Source organism: Pinus tabuliformis, chromosome 6, assembly GCF_031772625.1.
Source record: "Pinus tabuliformis cultivar Carrire ecotype Pingquan chromosome 6, CPIR1, whole genome shotgun sequence".
Taxonomy (NCBI): Eukaryota; Viridiplantae; Streptophyta; class Pinopsida; order Pinales; family Pinaceae; genus Pinus; species Pinus tabuliformis.
In genome coordinates, this window is record NC_142292.1 from 1563464872 (window position 1) to 1563484013 (window position 19142).

The window sequence follows — 19142 nt, forward strand, 5'->3', positions numbered from 1 at the left end:
CCTTGCATTTATATTTCTGCCAAAGTTGACTTTGGCATGTTAGTAACAAAGCACCCACTATTCCCCTTGCATGTGAGGGTGCATTAACTTTCCTATAGTGGTGGAAATAGGAATTTCCGTACTTCGCACCCCGCCCGGGTTTGACCCCATGGTGTAGCTGCGCAGCAGCGTATTATGCGAATGTGGATGTGACAACTTGGTTATATGTTGATTTTGATGTGACAGCTATCAGCTTCACATTGGGAACTCAGCTTGGTTATATGTTGATTTTGATGTGACAACTATCAGCATCATATTTAACATGGGGAACTAGGCCCTATAATGGTTCTGAGTGGGAACTAGCCCCTCCCTTTTAAGAATTAAATAGCAAGAAAATCTCAAATCCTCAAACCAACAATAAGCTGATGAGACCCTCAGCTGTTAATAAATGGCTTGAGCTGGATGCGCTTCTCCGACCAGCATCAGCAATGGCGCAAGAATGCAGTACAATCGCTAAGTATGACGTGATTTCTCGTTATAAAACGAGTAGAAGGATTACTCGTTTGATTTCAGATATCAGAGAGCATCTCCAATCAGTTCCTTTGATTAACATGGTCCAAAATGAGGAGCTCCAAGAGAGACTTGCAAGAATCGAAGAGTTGTGCGCCTCTCCAGTTGGAGCCTCTACTTCTGCAACGCCCACCCAACCTGATGCTTCAAGAGGTTTCTTCATCAACGAACCCCTTATCGTGGGGCAACACAATGCTTTTGCAGCACTAGAGAAGTCAGTCATGGAGGCAGAGGGTGAGTCTTCCATTTCGTGCATTGGCGTGCTTGGCAAGGGCGGTTCTGGTAAAACCCTCCTCCTGAAGTCCGTCTTCAATAGCAAAAAGGTGAGGGGTTTATTTTCCCATGGATTGTTGCTTTGGCTGACTGTTTCACAGTCTCCATCTTTCCCAAATCTTAGGAATCATGCAAGCAAACATAAATCCAGATCAAAATATGAATGAAGAAGCCATAAAAATATGGTTGCATGAGAGTATGCAGGGGAAAAGGTTTGCGTTGTTCCTGGATGATGTATGGGAGGAGGGTCGCAGATTGCTGGAGGAATTGTGTCTACTCCGGCTAACCGACCATTCCACCTCCAAAATTGTTGTGAGTTCAAGGAACCAGAAAACGCTGCTGGAGATGGGAGTTAATGCAGATAAGTCCACATTGATTAAATTAGGCGATTTGATGGAGGATGATAGTTGGCGGCTGTTTGTTTATCATGCTTTTCCACATAACAGTGGAAATCTGCCAGCAAACATCGACGAAGGAAAGGCGAGGGTTGTGTGTACAAAGTGTGGAGGGCTTCCCTTGGCAATCAAAGCAGTAGGGAGGGCAATGGCAGGCATTATTGATGCCCAAGAATGGGCCTTGGCAGTCCACAGGTTGTCAAACGCCAACAGCGAAGTCTATGATTGCCTCAGGTTGAGTTACGACGCACTGGGCAACCACAACATTATTCTTCAATTGTGCTTTCTGTACTTAGCTGCTTCTTTTCCGGAAGACCAAATGATTTGGGCAGAGGGCATCACTATGTTGTGGTTAGGAGAAGGACTGCTGGAAAATCAGGCTGGCCACGACCAATTCCAGATCGGAAGAATCTACCTCAACAATTTAGCAGACCGTTGTTTGATTGAACCGACAGTGAGAGACATTGATGGATCCGTGCAATATTTCAGGATGCACGACGTTGTGCGCAGTTGGGGAATACAAATTGCTGAGCAGCAAGAGAGCTTCTACTGTGGCGTAGGTAAGGGTCTCAGAACATTGGATGCAAATGAATGTTTAGCACGCACTAGAATTTTGTTGACTGGCAACCAGTTGGCTTTTCTTCCAGAGTCTTTCAGAGCTCCAGAAATCTACACATTAACATTGAAAGGAAACAGAGATTTGGGAAAAATTCCAAGAGGGGTGATTGAGAGCATGATCTCTCTTAAGGTTCTGGATTTGAGTCGTACGTCCATCCAATCATTGCCTGAAAGTATTGGCTGTTTGAAACAACTTGCATGCCTAAGATTAGTGGACGTGCCAATCAGAAGGTTACCAGCATCTGTTTCCAAACTTGTAAATCTCCAAATCCTTGATATTTATCGGTCTGGAATTACAGAATTACCGTGGGACATTCATAAGTTGAGAGCACTAAAGTATCTAGACCTTGCAAATTGCGATGATTTGCAATGTCTGCCGCATGGCATATCACAGCTCACTTCTTTGCAATACCTCACGGTTCCGAGCAGTGCGTGGAGTCGTCGAGTGTTTAAAAGAGGTCAAAAAGCGGCTTCCATTAACGACCTGGGGAATTTAACACAACTCAAATATTTGAGTTTGGAGGACAATGGAGAAACAATTTGTGAGGGCATTTTAGGGAGGATGCTTCAGATGGAAACATTGCACTTGAAGATCAGCTTCACAACTTTTTAACTAATATGTCAAAGTTGAAGAAGTTTAACATAGTTAAAATGGAAAATAATTTTTTTCAGTTTCAAAATTTAAATCATCTTAAATTATGTAACTGTCATATGATAGAAGAACTTTCACATTTGCAAAATCTTAGAGGGTTAAGGAAATTAGATATTGTACAATGTCCGAAGTTAAAAAGGATTCCTAAAGAATTTGGAGAGATGGGGGCATTTCCTATGTTGAAGACATTTTCAATGGTTAAGTTAGATGAATTAGAAGAGTTGCCAATTCTACAAGAAGGTGCAATGTCCAAACTTGAAAATTTTACATTAATGCTATGTGAAGCATTAATGATGTTGCAAAAAGGTTATTTGAATCTTAAAAACCTTCATAGTATAAGATTGTATGGTTGTTCAAAAATTTCAGAGAATCTTGAAATAATCAAAAGAACAAATCCAAATGTAGAAGTGGTAACCATGTCTACTACCATGACAGAAATACTTTTAGAAAAGTATTGGCAAGGAATAGATGTAGAAATTGTCAGAAATGGTGGTGAATTTTGGAACGGAGAGTTTTACCTTTTCCTCCAAGACATGTATATAAATTTATAAACTTCTATGTATTATGATCAATGATCAATAAATGTAATCTATTTTTTCATCAATTTATTATTTATGTTTTTGTCTGAGACATTTTCATATTTATATATCATATGTGAAGAGAAAGAAAAAATACATATTTTTAATTTATTAATAATATTATAAATTTAGAAAATTAATTAATTATCAATATTTTTAATACAATTTAATTTTAATGATTTTATAAATTTTAAAGTATGATATATTATAATAATAATTTAATTTTAATGATTTTATAAATTTTAAAGTATGATATATTATAATATTATTATTATTTAAATTTGAGAAAAAATTAAAAAATATTAATACAAATTATTTATTTTATATATTTAATTATACATTATACTTATTTTAATCAGAAATTTTATCTTTTAAAATTTTTATTTTTTATAAATGTATATTTTTAATTTGATTTAGATCAAATAAATAAATAAAAGAAAAAAATGACACAAAAAAGGTTATTTTTTATATTATGAAAAAAACGAAGTTAGCTAGTAGTGGTAACAATGTCGATTACCAAAACAGAAATACTTTTAGAAAAATATAAATTAGTATATACAAAAGAATAGAAAAAAACAACACAAAAAAGGTTATTTTTTATATTATGAAAAAAAGGAAGTTAGCTAGTAGTGGTAACAATGTTGATTACCAAAACAGAAATACTTTTAGAAAAGTATTGGTGAGGAGATATGATGAATTTTGGAATGAGAATTTTACTTTCTTTAAAAAAAAATAATATAAATATTTATAAAATTATATGTATTATAATTCATGATTAATAATTGTAATTTATTTTTTCATTAATATTTATATATGATTAATTATTTATGTTTTTGTTTTGAACTTTTTTATATTTAAATAACACAAAAAAAATTATTTTTCAATTCATTAATAATATTATAAATGTAGAAAAGAGTTATCAATATCTCTAATATAATTTAATTTTAATGATTGTATAAACTTTAAAGTACCATATATTAAAATGGTATTATTATTTAGATTTAGGAAAAAAAATCAATAAATAATAAAAAATATTAATAAAATGAATTTATTTTATGTATTTTAATTATACATTATATTTATTTTAATTAGATTTTTATTTTTATTTTATAAAGATAAAATATTTTTTTTAGATTAATTATATAATATTTTTAATATATATAAAAGATTAGAAGAAAATGACTTGAGTAATGTTATTTTTTTGTATTTTTCAAAAAGAAAAGTGAAATACAAATAAATTTTGATAATTGAAATTTGAATTTCCAAAAAAAATTCTTGAGACATGCTATATAAGTAAAATTATTGTTTTATGCAGGTGATATTGCTTTTTAATTAAAATTTTGGATTTTTAAAAATGTGATTAATAGTATAAGTTATGAGTGCATGGAAATGAAGGCAAAAAAGCTAGGACAACCTCCATTCCTACAGATCTTGCTCTCTTTGTTTCTCATAATGGTGATTATGCTCATGTACACTTTTCAATAGGATAATGGAAAATTTTTGCTATTTAATTAAAAAAATTAATTGAAAATGGGTTATGACAATGTTGCACAACCATAAATTTGTAGTTGTTTAGTTATATGGAGATGCAATGCTCACAAATTTGGGTTGATTTTAGTTATGAATATTTTGGTTATTCGCTTTTGTTAGGTCAGGAGGTAACTCCTCAAATCAAATTGTGTCTTTGCATTAAGATGGATCATAGATATATACATGGAGAGACTCTTGGTTTCATCTCCCAGTGGAGAGACTCTTGGTTTCATCTCCCAGTGTCTCTTTGTCTTCTAATTCTCTTTATTTTCTATTTACAATATTTACATGGATTTACCTAATCCCAAAGATTAGGTGTCAACATTCACCCCCTTAATCTGAAGGGATGTTGGTGAGTCCAAGCATCATTCTGAATCTTTCAAACTTTTCTCTTCCAAGCACTTTGGTGAAGATGTCTGCAATATGCTCGTTTGTGGAAACATGGCGTAGGTGGACTGTCTTGGCCTCAACATGATGTCGAATCAGATGGTATTTTGTATTGATGTGCTTCGTTCGATCATGGAACTTTGGGTTCTTGGCCAACTTTATTGCATAAGTGTTGTCAATCATGAGAGGAGTTGAATGCACTTGTTTTTCATGCAAATCTCTTAGAATTTTCCTTAGCCACACAATTTCCTTTGTTGCTTCAGTTGTTGCCATATATTTTGCCTCATTTGTGGAATCTGGTGGAACTAATTGTTTGTGTGACCTCTAAGAGATGACTCCTGATCAAAGACTCATAACATAACCTGAAGTAGATACCCCAGTTTCTTTATCTCCATCGAATTCTGAATCAAAGTATCCAATCACGTTGAAGTCTCCCACTTGTGTATACTTAAGTCCAAAGTCTTGAGTTCCCTTCAAGTACCTTAGAACTCTTTTTGCAGCAGACCAATGACCCTCACAAAGATTTTTCATAAACCTGGAGAGGATTCCAACAAAAAATGAAATATCTGGTCTAGAAGTAGTTAGGTAGTTGAGACTTCCTATGAGTTGTCTATACTTCGTTGCATCCTCAAATTATTTTCCTTCAATGGATGTGAGATTTAAGTTTTGTTCCATTGGAGTAGTCAAATGATTGCACTCAACCATGTCAAACCTATTCAACATATCTCTATTGTACTTTTTCTGAGAGAGGAATATCAACTTTGGATGTTGAGTTACTTCAATTCCAAGATAGTAGTGAACATAGCCCAAGTATTTCATTTCATAACCTTTCCTCAATTCATTCTTTATGGTTGAAATGTAGCTCTCATTGTTCCTTCTCATCAAAATATCACCTACATATAACAAAAGATATACAACGTTTTTGCCAACTTTCTTGACAAACAAAGTTGCATCATGAAGATCATAATGTTTGAAGTTGAGTTTCAGAAGATGCTCAATTAACTTCTCGTACTAGGCTCGAGGAGCTTGTTTGAGGTCATACAAGGATTTTACAAGATTGCATATTTTATGTTCCCGACCCTTCACAACAAATCCTTCTAGTTGGGACATAAAAACATTATCTTTCAGATATCCATTTAAGAAAGTAGTTTTTACATCCATTTGATGGACTTCCAATAGTTATGTGTTGCCAAGGAAAAGAGTGTATGGATGGTAGCCCATTTTGTTGTGGGGGAAAATTATCCTCATAGTCGACCTCTTCCTTCTGTGCAAAACGGTTTTCCACAAACATGGCTTTATGCTTGTCAAGTGAGCCATCTGATTTATACTTGTTTTTGAAGACCCACTTGCAGTCAATTGGTTTGGTTCCTAATGGAAGATCAACCCGATTTCAGGTGCCATTCTTTATCAAAGCATTATACTCTTTCTACATTGCTTATTTCCATTCATCATTAGAAGCAACTTCTTTGAATGAAGTTGGTTCAAAATATGTAGAAAAGTTCAATTCACAATCATAAGAAACATCCATATCAACAGGTCAATCAAAATCATCTACATTACCTCCTTTTTTCTGGTTGAGCTTCTTGTTCCTATATTTTGTTGGCATTATGATGCATATGTTGTACTTGATGGCAACACTCTCATAGAAGATCATCTCACTTATATACATTCAGATGAATCTACAGAAAAGATATCAGATGTGACATATTACAGGATAGCTCAAAGGAATCAAATGGCAAGCTCTTTGTAAGCAGAGGTTCAAATATTGTTGAAATTATGAAGGACGCAGGTACACCTTACAGAAAGTGCGTCCCCGCAGGTAATCCATGCAGAACCCGCGTCCAGAGACGCAGGCCAGCCGTTTAGGGGGTGCGTCCACCCAGTGCACACATATCAAGGCAGAGGAAAGCACGTGGGGGTTTCTTGTGTGGTATCTAGCCGACGGTTTTGCATTTCTATGGTGTCGGCTCGTGGTATTGTTCCATGTTTTGGGGAGAAGCTTGCCTATATAAAGCAAAGGAGTTCATTTGGATTACGTACCATCTTTGTTGAATATCTTTTGGTGAGATCTAGTCCAGATCTATGAAGGCGAATCTTCTAATGGACTATGATCGCTATGGCGCACGATCAGATCTGTAGATCTGACTGTTTGGGTTAGTCTTGAAGTGTTTATATCTTTCATATCTAAAGAGACGCAGGTGCAGTAAGGGTTCAGGTGCGTCCGGGACGCAGGAGCGAACCGGTTCAGGTGCGCCGGACGCAGGCGCAGAAGGGTTCAGGTGCGCCGAGACGCAGGCAGTTCAAAAGACTCAGAGCGAGGGACGCAGGCTAGCAGTTGAGCAGAGTGCGTCCGGGACGCGGGCTAGCAGTTGAACAGGGTGCGTCCAGGGACTCAGGCCAGCAGTTGAGCAGGGTGAGTCCGGGACTCAGGCTAGCAGTTGAGCAGGGTGAGTCCGGACTCAGGCTAGCAGTTGAGCAGGGTGCTTCCTTCTCTTAAAATCTTTGTTTATCATTGTTGTGTTCTGGGTTTTGTCCTATTATTGTTGATCTGGTTACTTCAGTTGATTGGGTGTTTCAGAAGGTTGTTTGAGCTTCAATGTTGTTGTTGGGTCCAGTATGAAAATTGGATGAAATGTGGCCTTTCAGTTTATGGGTTGTGCTTCAGTGTATCCAGTATGAAAATTGATGAAATGTGGTACATGAAGGAGAGAAGATTGTAGGCCGGCGCCTACGTACTAGTATCTAAGCTAGTACAAGAGCTAAAGGAAATCTTTGGAGTATTGTAGCAGGTAGTAGCCTGCGTACTATTAAATGGATCGGCTAGTACAAGAGCAAAGGGGGTTGTAGCTCCCGTACTGGTATAAGGCTGCACCAGTACAAATATTGTAAAAGAATTTTCTTATTAAGAAGAAGATTGAAATGACTTGCAGCAGGTGGTTTTCTCCCGCATTGGGTTTCCACCTTACATCATTGTGTTCATATGTCTGCCTTATGTGTGATGATCTACTTTATGTTACTGCATCTGTTAACTGATAATATGGTTGATAATGTTCTAATGCACTCATTGAAGATCGATTAACTTAATCATAAGAAGTTGTGGAAGTAGCATATATGAATCTAATTATGGAAATGAAAAAGTTTTATTAATATGATAATACTGATTCACCCCCCCTCTCAGTATTATTTCCAACAATTGGTATCAGAGCAGGTCCTTTGATAGAAGCTTGATCGCTTGAAGGAGATCCGTGGAACAATGGGAAAGAAGCTTAAGAAGAAAGCTAATAAGAAAAAGAAGTCATCTCAGAAGAACTATGACAGTGGAAGAATCGATTGGGGATTAGGCATAAGAAGCTCTTCAGATTCAGAATCAGATTCAGAGTCATTATCAGGTATGAATGTGTTATCCTCTGATGTTCCAGCTATATTTCCTTGTGAAAGAGATGAAAGTGATAGCGAAACTACTGAATTTGCTCTTATGGGTGAACAAGAAAGATATCAAATAGAGGCAGAATTTAAAAGGCTGACAGACAAAATTAGAGATCAACAAGATCTATTGAACAAAAAGGAATGTGATTTCAAAGAAGAAGCTACCAAACTAAGGGCACAACTAGAAGAAGGAAACAAGGTAAGAAAGCTACTCAAGGACAAGGAAGACCAATGTCAAAAATTGCAGCATGAAGTGACATCATTAAGAAAAGAAGTCAACGAAAGAAGCACAACCATCAAGAAACTCAAAGATAGATCCAGCTACTATGAAAATCTTGAAGCTACAATCCTCTCACTAAAAGGAGATCTTGAAGAATCAAAGAAGCAGAATACAGATCTACTCCAAGCTATTGCAAAACAAGAAAACGAAGTCACCAGCTTAAAATCTCAACTGGAATGTGCCTTCCGAGTTCGTCAAATGCAGCAGGATCTGTATGAAGAACAAGAAAAAGAGATTCTCAAACTAAGGGAACAAATGGAAGAAGGAAGGAACGCTGAAGAAGTTTTGAGAGAGAAATCTCTTGAAAAGGAAGAACAGCTTCAGGTTGAGGTAAATATCTTGAAAGGTAAACTAGAAGAAAAGGATAAGCTTTTACGATTTCAAGATAGCTCTAAAGTATTGGATGATATTCTTAGTAGTCAAAGGTCCCCTGCTATAAAGACTGGTCTTGGTTTCCATGAATCTGTTGAAGGTGAATCTAGTTCACAAGGTGAGGCAAGAAATTCTAAAGAGAAATCTAAAGTGATCAATGAAGGAATGAAAGATCAATCTCATCATCAACCAAGGAAAGAGATTCCTCAAAGAAAATTCTTTACCTCTTCTATGAATAATGTTGAATGTTATGTATGTCATAACCTTGGACATGTTGCAGCTAGATGTAGAAGAAGAAGGGCTCAAGATCATTATGCAGAAAGATCATCACATTCAAGGTATTTTTATGGATATTGCTTTGCTTGCAATACGTTTGGTCACAAAGCTGCTGATTGTTACAGGAGGAATATGAAACATGTGAGATGTTATGCATGTAACAAGCCTGGACATATAGCTAAGGAATGTAGGAACAAAGTGTGGGCACAATATCAAAAGGAGAAAATGTCATCATCACGCTTGAAGATATGGAGGAAAAAGGAAGTACAGTCAGAAAAGGAGGGCACAGCACAAGTTACAGACATACCAGAATCAGAGGGAGCTGAAAGTACAAGACGCAGTGTAGTAACAGGAGACCTGCGTGGGGACGCAGGGCAGATTAAGCTCAAATGCGTCCAGGACGCAGTTCAGTAACTGGAGATCTGCGTGGGGACGCAGAGCGACTGAGGATCAGGTGCGTCCCTGCAGCAAAAGGACGCGGCGCGATAGTGTTTTTGGGTGCGTCCCTGCAGCAACAGGACGCAGCGCAGCAGAAGATGAAGTGCGTACCTGTCTCAAAGCATTTATTGGCTGATTCTTCTTGATATGCATGATCAGATTTAACAGATGGCACTGGTTCAGGGGGAGCATATGTCCTGAATGCATTGTTGGCATTATGGTCCTTGGTGACAATGCTTATGATTCATCTTGCTATGGTTATGAGTTGATCACATGATCAGATTTATGGTTGATTCTCTAATGATGCTTGCATGGAGTCTTTATTTTCCTTGGCACATACATAGATGAGGTTGGCTGATTTCATGGATGATTATTCAAAGTCGCATTGTTGAAGACATGACGATGATGAGTCACTCATATGCAGCTGTTGACATGTGCATGATGCATGATTTCTTTCTTGGCACAAATGGATGAGGATTGTTGGCTAGATACAGGGATGATTATTCATACATATGTTGATTGATGTTGATACTCTCATTTGATGACTCTTGATTCATGTAGATCTGGATGGTTGTGAGTTGATGTTGACAGATACTATGGAGCAGATTATACAGTGTTGTTGATGATGTTTGTCATTTGAAAGGTCATAGCAAAACTCATGTTGTAATGGTCTATTGTAGTCATCTCTTCAGGGCATGTAACGGCCTTTGTCCCCCCCACTATGCATGGGATGAAGATGTAATGTATTTGGTTTTCATATTTCTGATGTATTCCCACTTGGTTGGATGGATGATCCTTATTGTGATGGGTGATGGATGTATGTATTGAGTCTTTTGGTGATAGGAAGGTCATTTATGATATATAGAGTCATGTTCTTCTTGTAGAACATCTTTTTGCAGACCTTTCTTATAGTCAGGGGGAGTTTGAGCATGAACAAGCACTATACAGCAGAGCAGACATCTCAGCAAGACCATTATCAGATTGGAGCACCATGACATATACAAAGGGGGAGCTCATTCAGAGACTTCAGCAGATCTGGCTCATAGTCAAAGGGAGCATGTTCTTAGGGGGAGCATACCCCTTTGCCCTTGATGTCAAAGGGGGAGAGTGATTCGGTGTTGTTGCCATCAAGTCCAAAGGGGGAGATTGTTGGCATTATGATGCATATGTTGTACTTGATGGCAACACTCTCATAGAAGATCATCTCACTTATATACATTCAGATGAATCTACAGAAAAGATATCAGATGTGACATATTACAGGATAGCTCAAAGGAATCAAATGGCAAGCTCTTTGTAAGCAGAGGTTCAAATATTGTTGAAATTATGAAGGACGCAGGTACACCTTACAGAAAGTGCGTCCCCGCAGGTAATCCATGCAGAACCCGCGTCCAGAGACGCAGGCCAGCCGTTTAGGGGGTGCGTCCACCCAGTGCACACATATCAAGGCAGAGGAAAGCACGTGGGGGTTTCTTGTGTGGTATCTAGCCGACGGTTTTGCATTTCTATGGTGTCGGCTCGTGGTATTGTTCCATGTTTTGGGGAGAAGCTTGCCTATATAAAGCAAAGGAGTTCATTTGGATTACGTACCATCTTTGTTGAATATCTTTTGGTGAGATCTAGTCCAGATCTATGAAGGCGAATCTTCTAATGGACTATGATCGCTATGGCGCACGATCAGATCTGTAGATCTGACTGTTTGGGTTAGTCTTGAAGTCTTTATATCTTTCATATCTAAAGAGACGCAGGTGCAGTAAGGGTTCAGGTGCGTCCGGGACGCAGGAGCGAACCGGTTCAGGTGCGCCGGACGCAGGCGCAGAAGGGTTCAGGTGCGCCGAGACGCAGGCAGTTCAAAAGACTCAGAGCGAGGGACGCAGGCTAGCAGTTGAGCAGAGTGCGTCCGGGACGCGGGCTAGCAGTTGAACAGGGTGCGTCCAGGGACTCAGGCCAGCAGTTGAGCAGGGTGAGTCCGGGACTCAGGCTAGCAGTTGAGCAGGGTGAGTCCGGACTCAGGCTAGCAGTTGAGCAGGGTGCTTCCTTCTCTTAAAATCTTTGTTTATCATTGTTGTGTTCTGGGTTTTGTCCTATTATTGTTGATCTGGTTACTTCAGTTGATTGGGTGTTTCAGAAGGTTGTTTGAGCTTCAATGTTGTTGTTGGGTCCAGTATGAAAATTGGATGAAATGTGGCCTTTCAGTTTATGGGTTGTGCTTCAGTGTATCCAGTATGAAAATTGATGAAATGTGGTACATGAAGGAGAGAAGATTGTAGGCCGGCGCCTACGTACTAGTATCTAAGCTAGTACAAGAGCTAAAGGAAATCTTTGGAGTATTGTAGCAGGTAGTAGCCTGCGTACTAGTAAATGGATCGGCTAGTACAAGAGCAAAGGGGGTTGTAGCTCCCGTACTGGTATAAGGCTGCACCAGTACAAATATTGTAAAAGAATTTTCTTATTAAGAAGAAGATTGAGATGACTTGCAGCAGGTGGTTTTCTCCCGCATTGGGTTTCCACCTTACATCATTGTGTTCATATGTCTGCCTTATGTGTGATGATCTACTTTATGTTACTGCATCTGTTAACTGATAATATGGTTGATAATGTTCTAATGCACTCATTGAAGATCGATTAACTTAATCATAAGAAGTTGTGGAAGTAGCATATATGAATCTGATTATGGAAATGAAAAAGTTTTATTAATATGATAATACTGATTCACCCCCCCTCTCAGTATTATTTCCAACATATTTCTGACCTCATCAGGATGAACACTTTCAAGTGTCTTTGTCAACCATTTAGGAGGACCTTTCTGAGATGGCCTAGGTTGCTCAGTTGATTCAGATGGGGCTAAATTAAGATTTAGTCTCCCAATTCTGTCACTCACATAACTCAAAGTGTCATCAGTGGCTGGAGCTTCATGTGGGAGAGAGAGTGTTTCAGAAGAAGATTCCACATATTGATCTAGTATAGGAATCCCCCCTTCAAGATGTGGAATCTGATTATCAAACCCTTGAAAATATTTTACATGTCTGAATGTATCCAAGCGATCAAGTTGTCACGCAACAATATTGTCAGCCTTGGAAGATTAAAAAAAGATCACATCTCTAGATATTATAAACTTCTTATTGACTTCATCATAGAGATGGTGTGCTTTGGAGGTATTTGAGTAACCCAAGAAGATAGACTTATGACTCCTTGCACTGAGTTTGTTTCTCTATTCCTAAGGTATTAAGGCATAACAGGTGGAACCAAAAACCTTGAGATGTCTCACTAAAGGAATGTGGCCATACCACGTTTCATAGGGAGTCTTGTTTTTTATAGCATTAGATGGACACATATTTTGATTTGAAAATAATTTCGGAAGAAATCACATTGGTAGATTTAGGTCGACGTGTTTCGAACCAGCGAGTGTGGTTCATCATCAGGACTAGATGAAAAATCAGATCAAAGCATAAAGTTAAATAGGGAGTCCAAACCTTCTAACAGCTAAGGGAAAAAATGACTAGATAATGACTATTTTTGACCGGATGGGAGAAAGGGCCAAAATACTAATTTATTTAATATTATTTATTTAATTATTATTTTTATTAATATTTATTTATATATTTACATATTTATTTATTTTAATTTATTCTAAAGATGAATCAATAATAAATACATTATATAATATATCTAACTCATCTTACCCTTAAAATAAAATAATTGCTATTTTTTTTTTAACAAGAACGATTAATGTATTTATTGCCAAAAATGGAGCAAGCTCCTATTACAATTGACAATAGCTTTTAAAAACTGAGCAAAGAGAATGAGCTGATGGTAGTCCCTTCCCCTAAGCTTTAATTCAAATGTTCTGTGAGTTCTTTGGCTATTCTTGCTTTCTGTCTTACATTTTATCTTTGGGAGAGCAAATTCTGTGACCTTTTCCTTGTGTTTTTCTTTTTGATGTTCCTTTAGTTTACCGTTCCTTCTGCTATTGTTCATTCTGCTTGTTGTTACTTTGGCCTGTTGTTCCTTCGTCCTGTTGTTCCCTCGAATGTTGTTCCTTCGAACTGTTGTTCCTTCGGCTTACTGTTCCTTCGAGATGCTGTTCCTTCGAATTGTTGTTCCTTCGGCCTACTATTCCTTAGGGTGTTGTTCCTTTTGTTGCTGTGCCTTCGGCCTGTTGTTCCTTCGGGTGTTGTTCCTTCAGGTGTTGTTCCTTCGGTCTGTTGTCCCTTTGGTTGTTGTTCCTTCGGCCTGCTGTTCCTTCGGGTTGCTGTTCCTTCAGCCTGTTGTTCCTTCGGATGTTGTTCGTTCGAACTGTTATTCCTTCGGCCTATTGTTCCTTCAGCCTGTTGTTCCTTAGGGTGTTGTTCCTTTTGTTGTTATGCCTTTGGTACGCTGTTCCTTCGAGTGCTGTTCCTTCAGCCTGCTGTTCCCTCGGGTGCTGTTCCTTCAGCTTGCTGTTCCTTCGGCCTGCTGTTTCTTTGGGCTGTTGTTCGTTCGGTTGATGTTCCTTCTGTTGATGTTCCTTCGGCCTACTGTTTCTTCGGGTGTTGTTCGTTTTGCTGCTGTTCCTTCTGGTCACTGTTCCTTCTGATGTTGTTCGTTCTGCTACAATTCCTTTTGTTTGCTGTTGATTCTGCTGTCGTGCCTTGTTCTGTTTGATGTTCCTTCTACTTCTGATATTCCTTTGGTTGCTTTTCCTTCTGCGGCTATTCCTTCTACCGTCTGCTCCTGTACATTCTATTGTTGTTTCTTCTGCTTGATAGTCCTTGTGCTTGATGTTCCATCTGCTTGCTACATGGCGATCCTGAATGTGACTTTCAAGGTGCCACATACCACTCTCCCTCTGAGTAGCAGTTCTACCTTCTGAAGATTGTCTAAGGCAAAGGGTGAATCGAGCAGGGTCCTCCATTAAGGTTGAGATTACCTTGTGATAGCAGGCAGCCTTTATTTGCCAGCGAGTCCTCTTGTTTGTTTAAATCCTGCAGAATATGGTATGAGTCAACAATGTCGAAATCTTTCAAAGTGTTTCGAATTCTTTGCAAGGTTTTGTTTAAAGCTGGGTTGCTGAAATCATCTTCGGAGTTTAAGAGCTTTATCAGGAGTTCCGAGTCTCTGAAAATTTGGATTGTTTTGTAATCTAACTCCTTCGCCATCTGGCAAGCTTTTAGGAGGTTGTAACTCTCTGCTTGATTGTTCGAGCTTATGCCAAGGCCCCAGCTGAAACTAGTTTTTTCCGATCTGTCTGGGGAAAGTATCAGACCCCCTGCGCCTGCAGTGCCTGGATTCCCCTTGGATGCTCCATCAAAGAAGATAGTGGCTTTTGGGGTCCCTTGCCACCACTTAAGAAAGTCACCTGCAGTGAGACACAAGCGCCAAGAAGGATCTTTCATTGGTTTGTTGATTGGATCTTTCCTTTCTCCTGGCACGCAAGGTCCTAGCCACATAGAGGCTTCTGCAGATAGAGTGAGGGGAAAAGTTGGATTATTTACTATTTCCAACAAGAGAGCTTTTACTTTGGCAGCCACTTCCACTGATTTCAGGATCCTGTTATTAAAAATGCACTCGTTTCGAGCCAACCACACTTTCCACCAAAGGCATTTTGGAATAGCTTGCCAAATGTTTTTCCAGCCTGTGTTTTTAGATTTTTTCTCAGGGTTTTGGTCTGCCCAGGAGGAGTAGAGTGTAACAACTGAAATCTGGGAGGGGGTGGATACGCTAAGTCCTTGGAGGACCATCTTCCATACTTCTTGAGTGAAAACACAGTCAACCAATAAATGGTCAGAGGTTTCGATAACAGAGGTGCATAGGCAGCATCTAAAGGGCCCGTGAAAGCCTCTTTATTCAGATTTTCTCCTGTTAGTGCCTTTTTATGCATTAGTAAAAAAGTGAAGAAATTCAACTTTGGAAGGCAAAAGGGAGACCAAACGGATTTCCAGATCTTCTGTGTTAGTAGCGGTGCGTGTGTGGCTTGTAATGAAGAGAAACCTTGAGCTGCTGTATAAATTCCAGTTCTTCCCCACCCCCATTTATCTTTGGATGTATGATGGATAGGGGTGAGGCCAGAAAGCGCTGCACAGAGCAAGTTTTTATGTGGTTCCAGAGGGTCAGGAACCCTTGGAAAGGTCCATCCTGCCCAATTCCCTTTGCTATCCCAAGAACATATGTCTGCCAGCTGGAGAAGTCCTTTGTTCACTAGCCAGATCTTTAAATCATTACAGGAATTGAGGGCGACCAATGGGGCATTCCTTTGAATTGTGTCCTCCCAAAGTAATGTTCTCTGCCCATTTCCCAGAATTCTGTATAATTGCTGTTGTATATGATCGATGCTTCTTCTGACTAAATTCCAAATTGTTGTTCCTGTTGGAGTAGAAGCAGTGGTGAGATTTCTCAGGGAACCTCCCTTTAGGTATTTCTTCCAGAGGATTTTGCTGACAGGATGATTTTTGTCTGCATATAATTGCCATATGATTTTTCCACCAAGAGCCAGGTTTGCTAATCCTGGATCCCGTATCTATAACCCTCCTTGCTGGAGTGGTCTATTTAGTATATCCCATCTTACCAAATGTAACTTGCTCTGATTGCCCTTGCCCCCATTCCATAAGAAATCCCGCAGGAGTTTGGAGATCTATTTCGTGATTAACTTAGGAGCTAGCAGAAGGGAAGACTGGAAGATGGGAAGGGCGGAGAGGACTGCCTTAATCAAAATCAACTTCCCAGCCTTTGTTAGCCATTGACCTCCCCAATAAGCTATTTTTTCTTTTATCTTGTTGATTATTTCATTCCATAGGGAGGGAGGGCTTGGTCCCAAGGTTAAGGGAAGGCCTAGATATTTGATCTTTTCCCACTTGTCATACCCAAGGAATCCAAATATATAAGCAATTCGAAGGATAGTTGGGTGTTCTACATTCCAGCTATAAACCACACTTTTTCTTTTGTTGATCAAGGCTCCTGTGATTAGACAAAAGTGTTGAAGAATTTCTTTGAAAGCCTTTGCTATCTTAATCGAGGCCCCTCCCAAAAGGAGAGAGTCATCCGCAAAGAGGGCGTGATTTATGGGGTCCACCCCTCTTGCTGCCTTGATACCTAGAATAGTGCCTATTTCCATTTCAGCTGTCAGCTTTCTGCTTAGGGATTCTGCCATCAAGATATAAAGAAAGGGAGACAAAGGACATCCTTGGCGGAGCCCTCTAGAAGCTTGGAAGAAGTCAAAAGGTTTGTCATTGACTAGGGGGGCTATCCAAGGTCTGTGTGTGCAGGGTTTTATCAAGTTGACAAAATCAGCACTAAAACCGAAGGAGAGGAGGATTTTATAGAGAAATGAGAGTCTAAATCGATCAAAATCATTTGACATATCCAACTTGATGAGCATATCTTTTTCCTTCGAAGAGTGGCTAGAGTGTAGGGCTTCTTGCACTTGGATCACATTGTCTATGAATTGCCTTCCTTTGATGAAACCGCCCTACAGAGGAGGGATCAGGTACCCTAACAGAGGCTTGAGTCTGTTGGCTAATAGTTTGGCAAGGATATTGTAGGAGGCATTGCATAGAGAGATTGGCTGGAATTTTTCGAAAGACTCAGGGTTAACTTCTTTCAGGATAAGGGCAAGGAAGGTGGAGTTGGTGCACCCTCCCACTTTGGCTTTCTTTTGAAAGTCTTTTACCATTATGAGAAGATCGAGTTTAATTACATTCCAGCAAGCTCTGTAGAAATGTATTGTGAAGCTGTCCAGCCCAGGTGCTTTATCTGGCTGCATTAACCAAATGACCTCAACTATCTCTTTTTCAGAAAAGGGCTTCATTAACCCAACATTTACATCTGCAGTGACAAGAGGTGGGATGTTTGATAGTAATTTGGTAGCCAGATCGTCATCGGATGAACCATACTCATGGAATAGATTCTGATAGTGGATTGTGGCTGCCTGTTTTATGAGATCATGTCCTTTGATAACTTCCCCCTCCCTGTTGGATATTTCGGAAATGTGATTCCGAGAGAGTTGGCCTCTGCATTTTTTGTGAAAAAAAGATGTATTTCTGTCTCCAGCTTGGAGCCAGAGGCTGCGAGACTTAAGGCGCTAGTATTCCTCTTCTTGACGAAAGGAAAGAAAGGTGTTGAACTGGCCATTGTGTTCGGTGAGCAGCTAGGCTTTGGTGATTTCAAATCCTTCCATGCCTAGTTGAATCTCAGCTAGAGCCTGAATTGTCTTTTTTCTATGACTCGTAGGAGTGAAAAGGGGATTTTTTTTGCCCAGGTTTTTAATGCAGACTTAGTGTGTTTGAGTTTCTGCTCCCACACGAAACTGGGGGATCCTTCGACTGGTTGCACCCATACGTCAGCCACTATGTCCATAAAGCCCTCTCTCGATACCCAGAGAGGATTGAATCTAAAGGGAATAGGGCCGAGGTCCTCCTCTTTCTCTATCAACAATGAGATGGGGTTATGATCAAATGTTATTTTGGGCAGAATTTTTGAAGAGATTAGATGCTTCCCCTCCAGAAGAGTGCTTTGTACTAGAAACCGATCTAAACGGGCAGCAATGTTGGCTTTGCCAACTCTATTGTTGGTCCAGGTATAATGACCTTTCTTTGGTTTATGGTCCAGAAGGTCCCATTCAAGAATCAGAGACTCCACGGAGGCATGGAAGGGATCTTTGCCCCTTACTCTGCCTTTTTTCTCTAGTGGGTCTAGAGTGATGTTGAGATCCCCTGCTAGAATGATGTTTTGGGGGGCATAGATTTCTAGGAAGTCTGAGAGAGAATTCCAGCAATCCTTCTTTTCCAAAAAATTAATAGGAACATAAAGATTGAAGAGAGCTAGAGAAATCTTACTTGGGAGCTGAAGGAGATCTGTATAGATCCAATGCTGGGTTGCAAAAGAGCTTTTAAGCTGGAACATATCCTCTGACCAGAGGGTTGCAAGGCCCCCTGAAGTACCTCTGGCGCTGACTGCTTTCCCTAAGTTCTTTTTCCATTTGGTTCGACTTAGATATAGAAGAGCATCTTCTTCCATCTTTGTCTCTTGGAGCAGGAGAATGTCTGAGTTTTCCATTTTTAATAGGTCTTTTATTGCTTCAGCTTTCAGAGGGTTTCCCAAACCCCTGCAGTTCCAAGAGATGATCTGCATTATATACTAGAGGGGGGAGGTGTAGACCCACCCTTTGGGGGTCTGGTCCTTGTGTTCCTTCATAGTGACATTTCGATTATAGACTGGCTGCCCTACATCTTTAATCACTCTGCCTCTTCTTCTCTGATCTCCTTGCGAGACTTCCTTCCTGCCTTTTTGTTGGATTGCTCAAGAGGTCCATCTTCAGAAGCACCGGGACTATCTATTAGTTTTTTCTTTTTGGTCATTTCTGCATAAGAGGGTGGGGAAGTGGTTCCTACAAG

General features: G+C 39.4%; 1 protein-coding gene across 1 annotated transcript; it reads left to right on the plus strand.

The window, feature by feature from the left end:
- The first annotated feature begins 467 nt into the window (after positions 1–467).
- LOC149264715 (disease resistance protein At4g27190-like) lies at positions 468–2448 on the plus strand. Its single transcript, XM_089400512.1, has 2 exons — positions 468–831; positions 947–2448. The coding sequence occupies exons 1-2, from the start codon at positions 468–470 to the stop codon at positions 2446–2448; spliced, it is 1866 nt and encodes a 621-aa protein (XP_089256638.1).
- Positions 2449–19142: the final 16694 nt, after the last annotated feature.

Excerpts from the sequence above, each read along its gene's own strand:
- LOC149264715 (XM_089400512.1), top strand. The coding sequence starts at position 468 with ATGGCGCAAGAATGCAGTACAATCGCTAAGTATGACGTGATTTCTCGT. Across the intron at positions 832-946 it reads GCTTGGCAAGGGCGGTTCTG|GAATCATGCAAGCAAACATA; the intron begins GTAAAACCCTCC and ends CCCAAATCTTAG.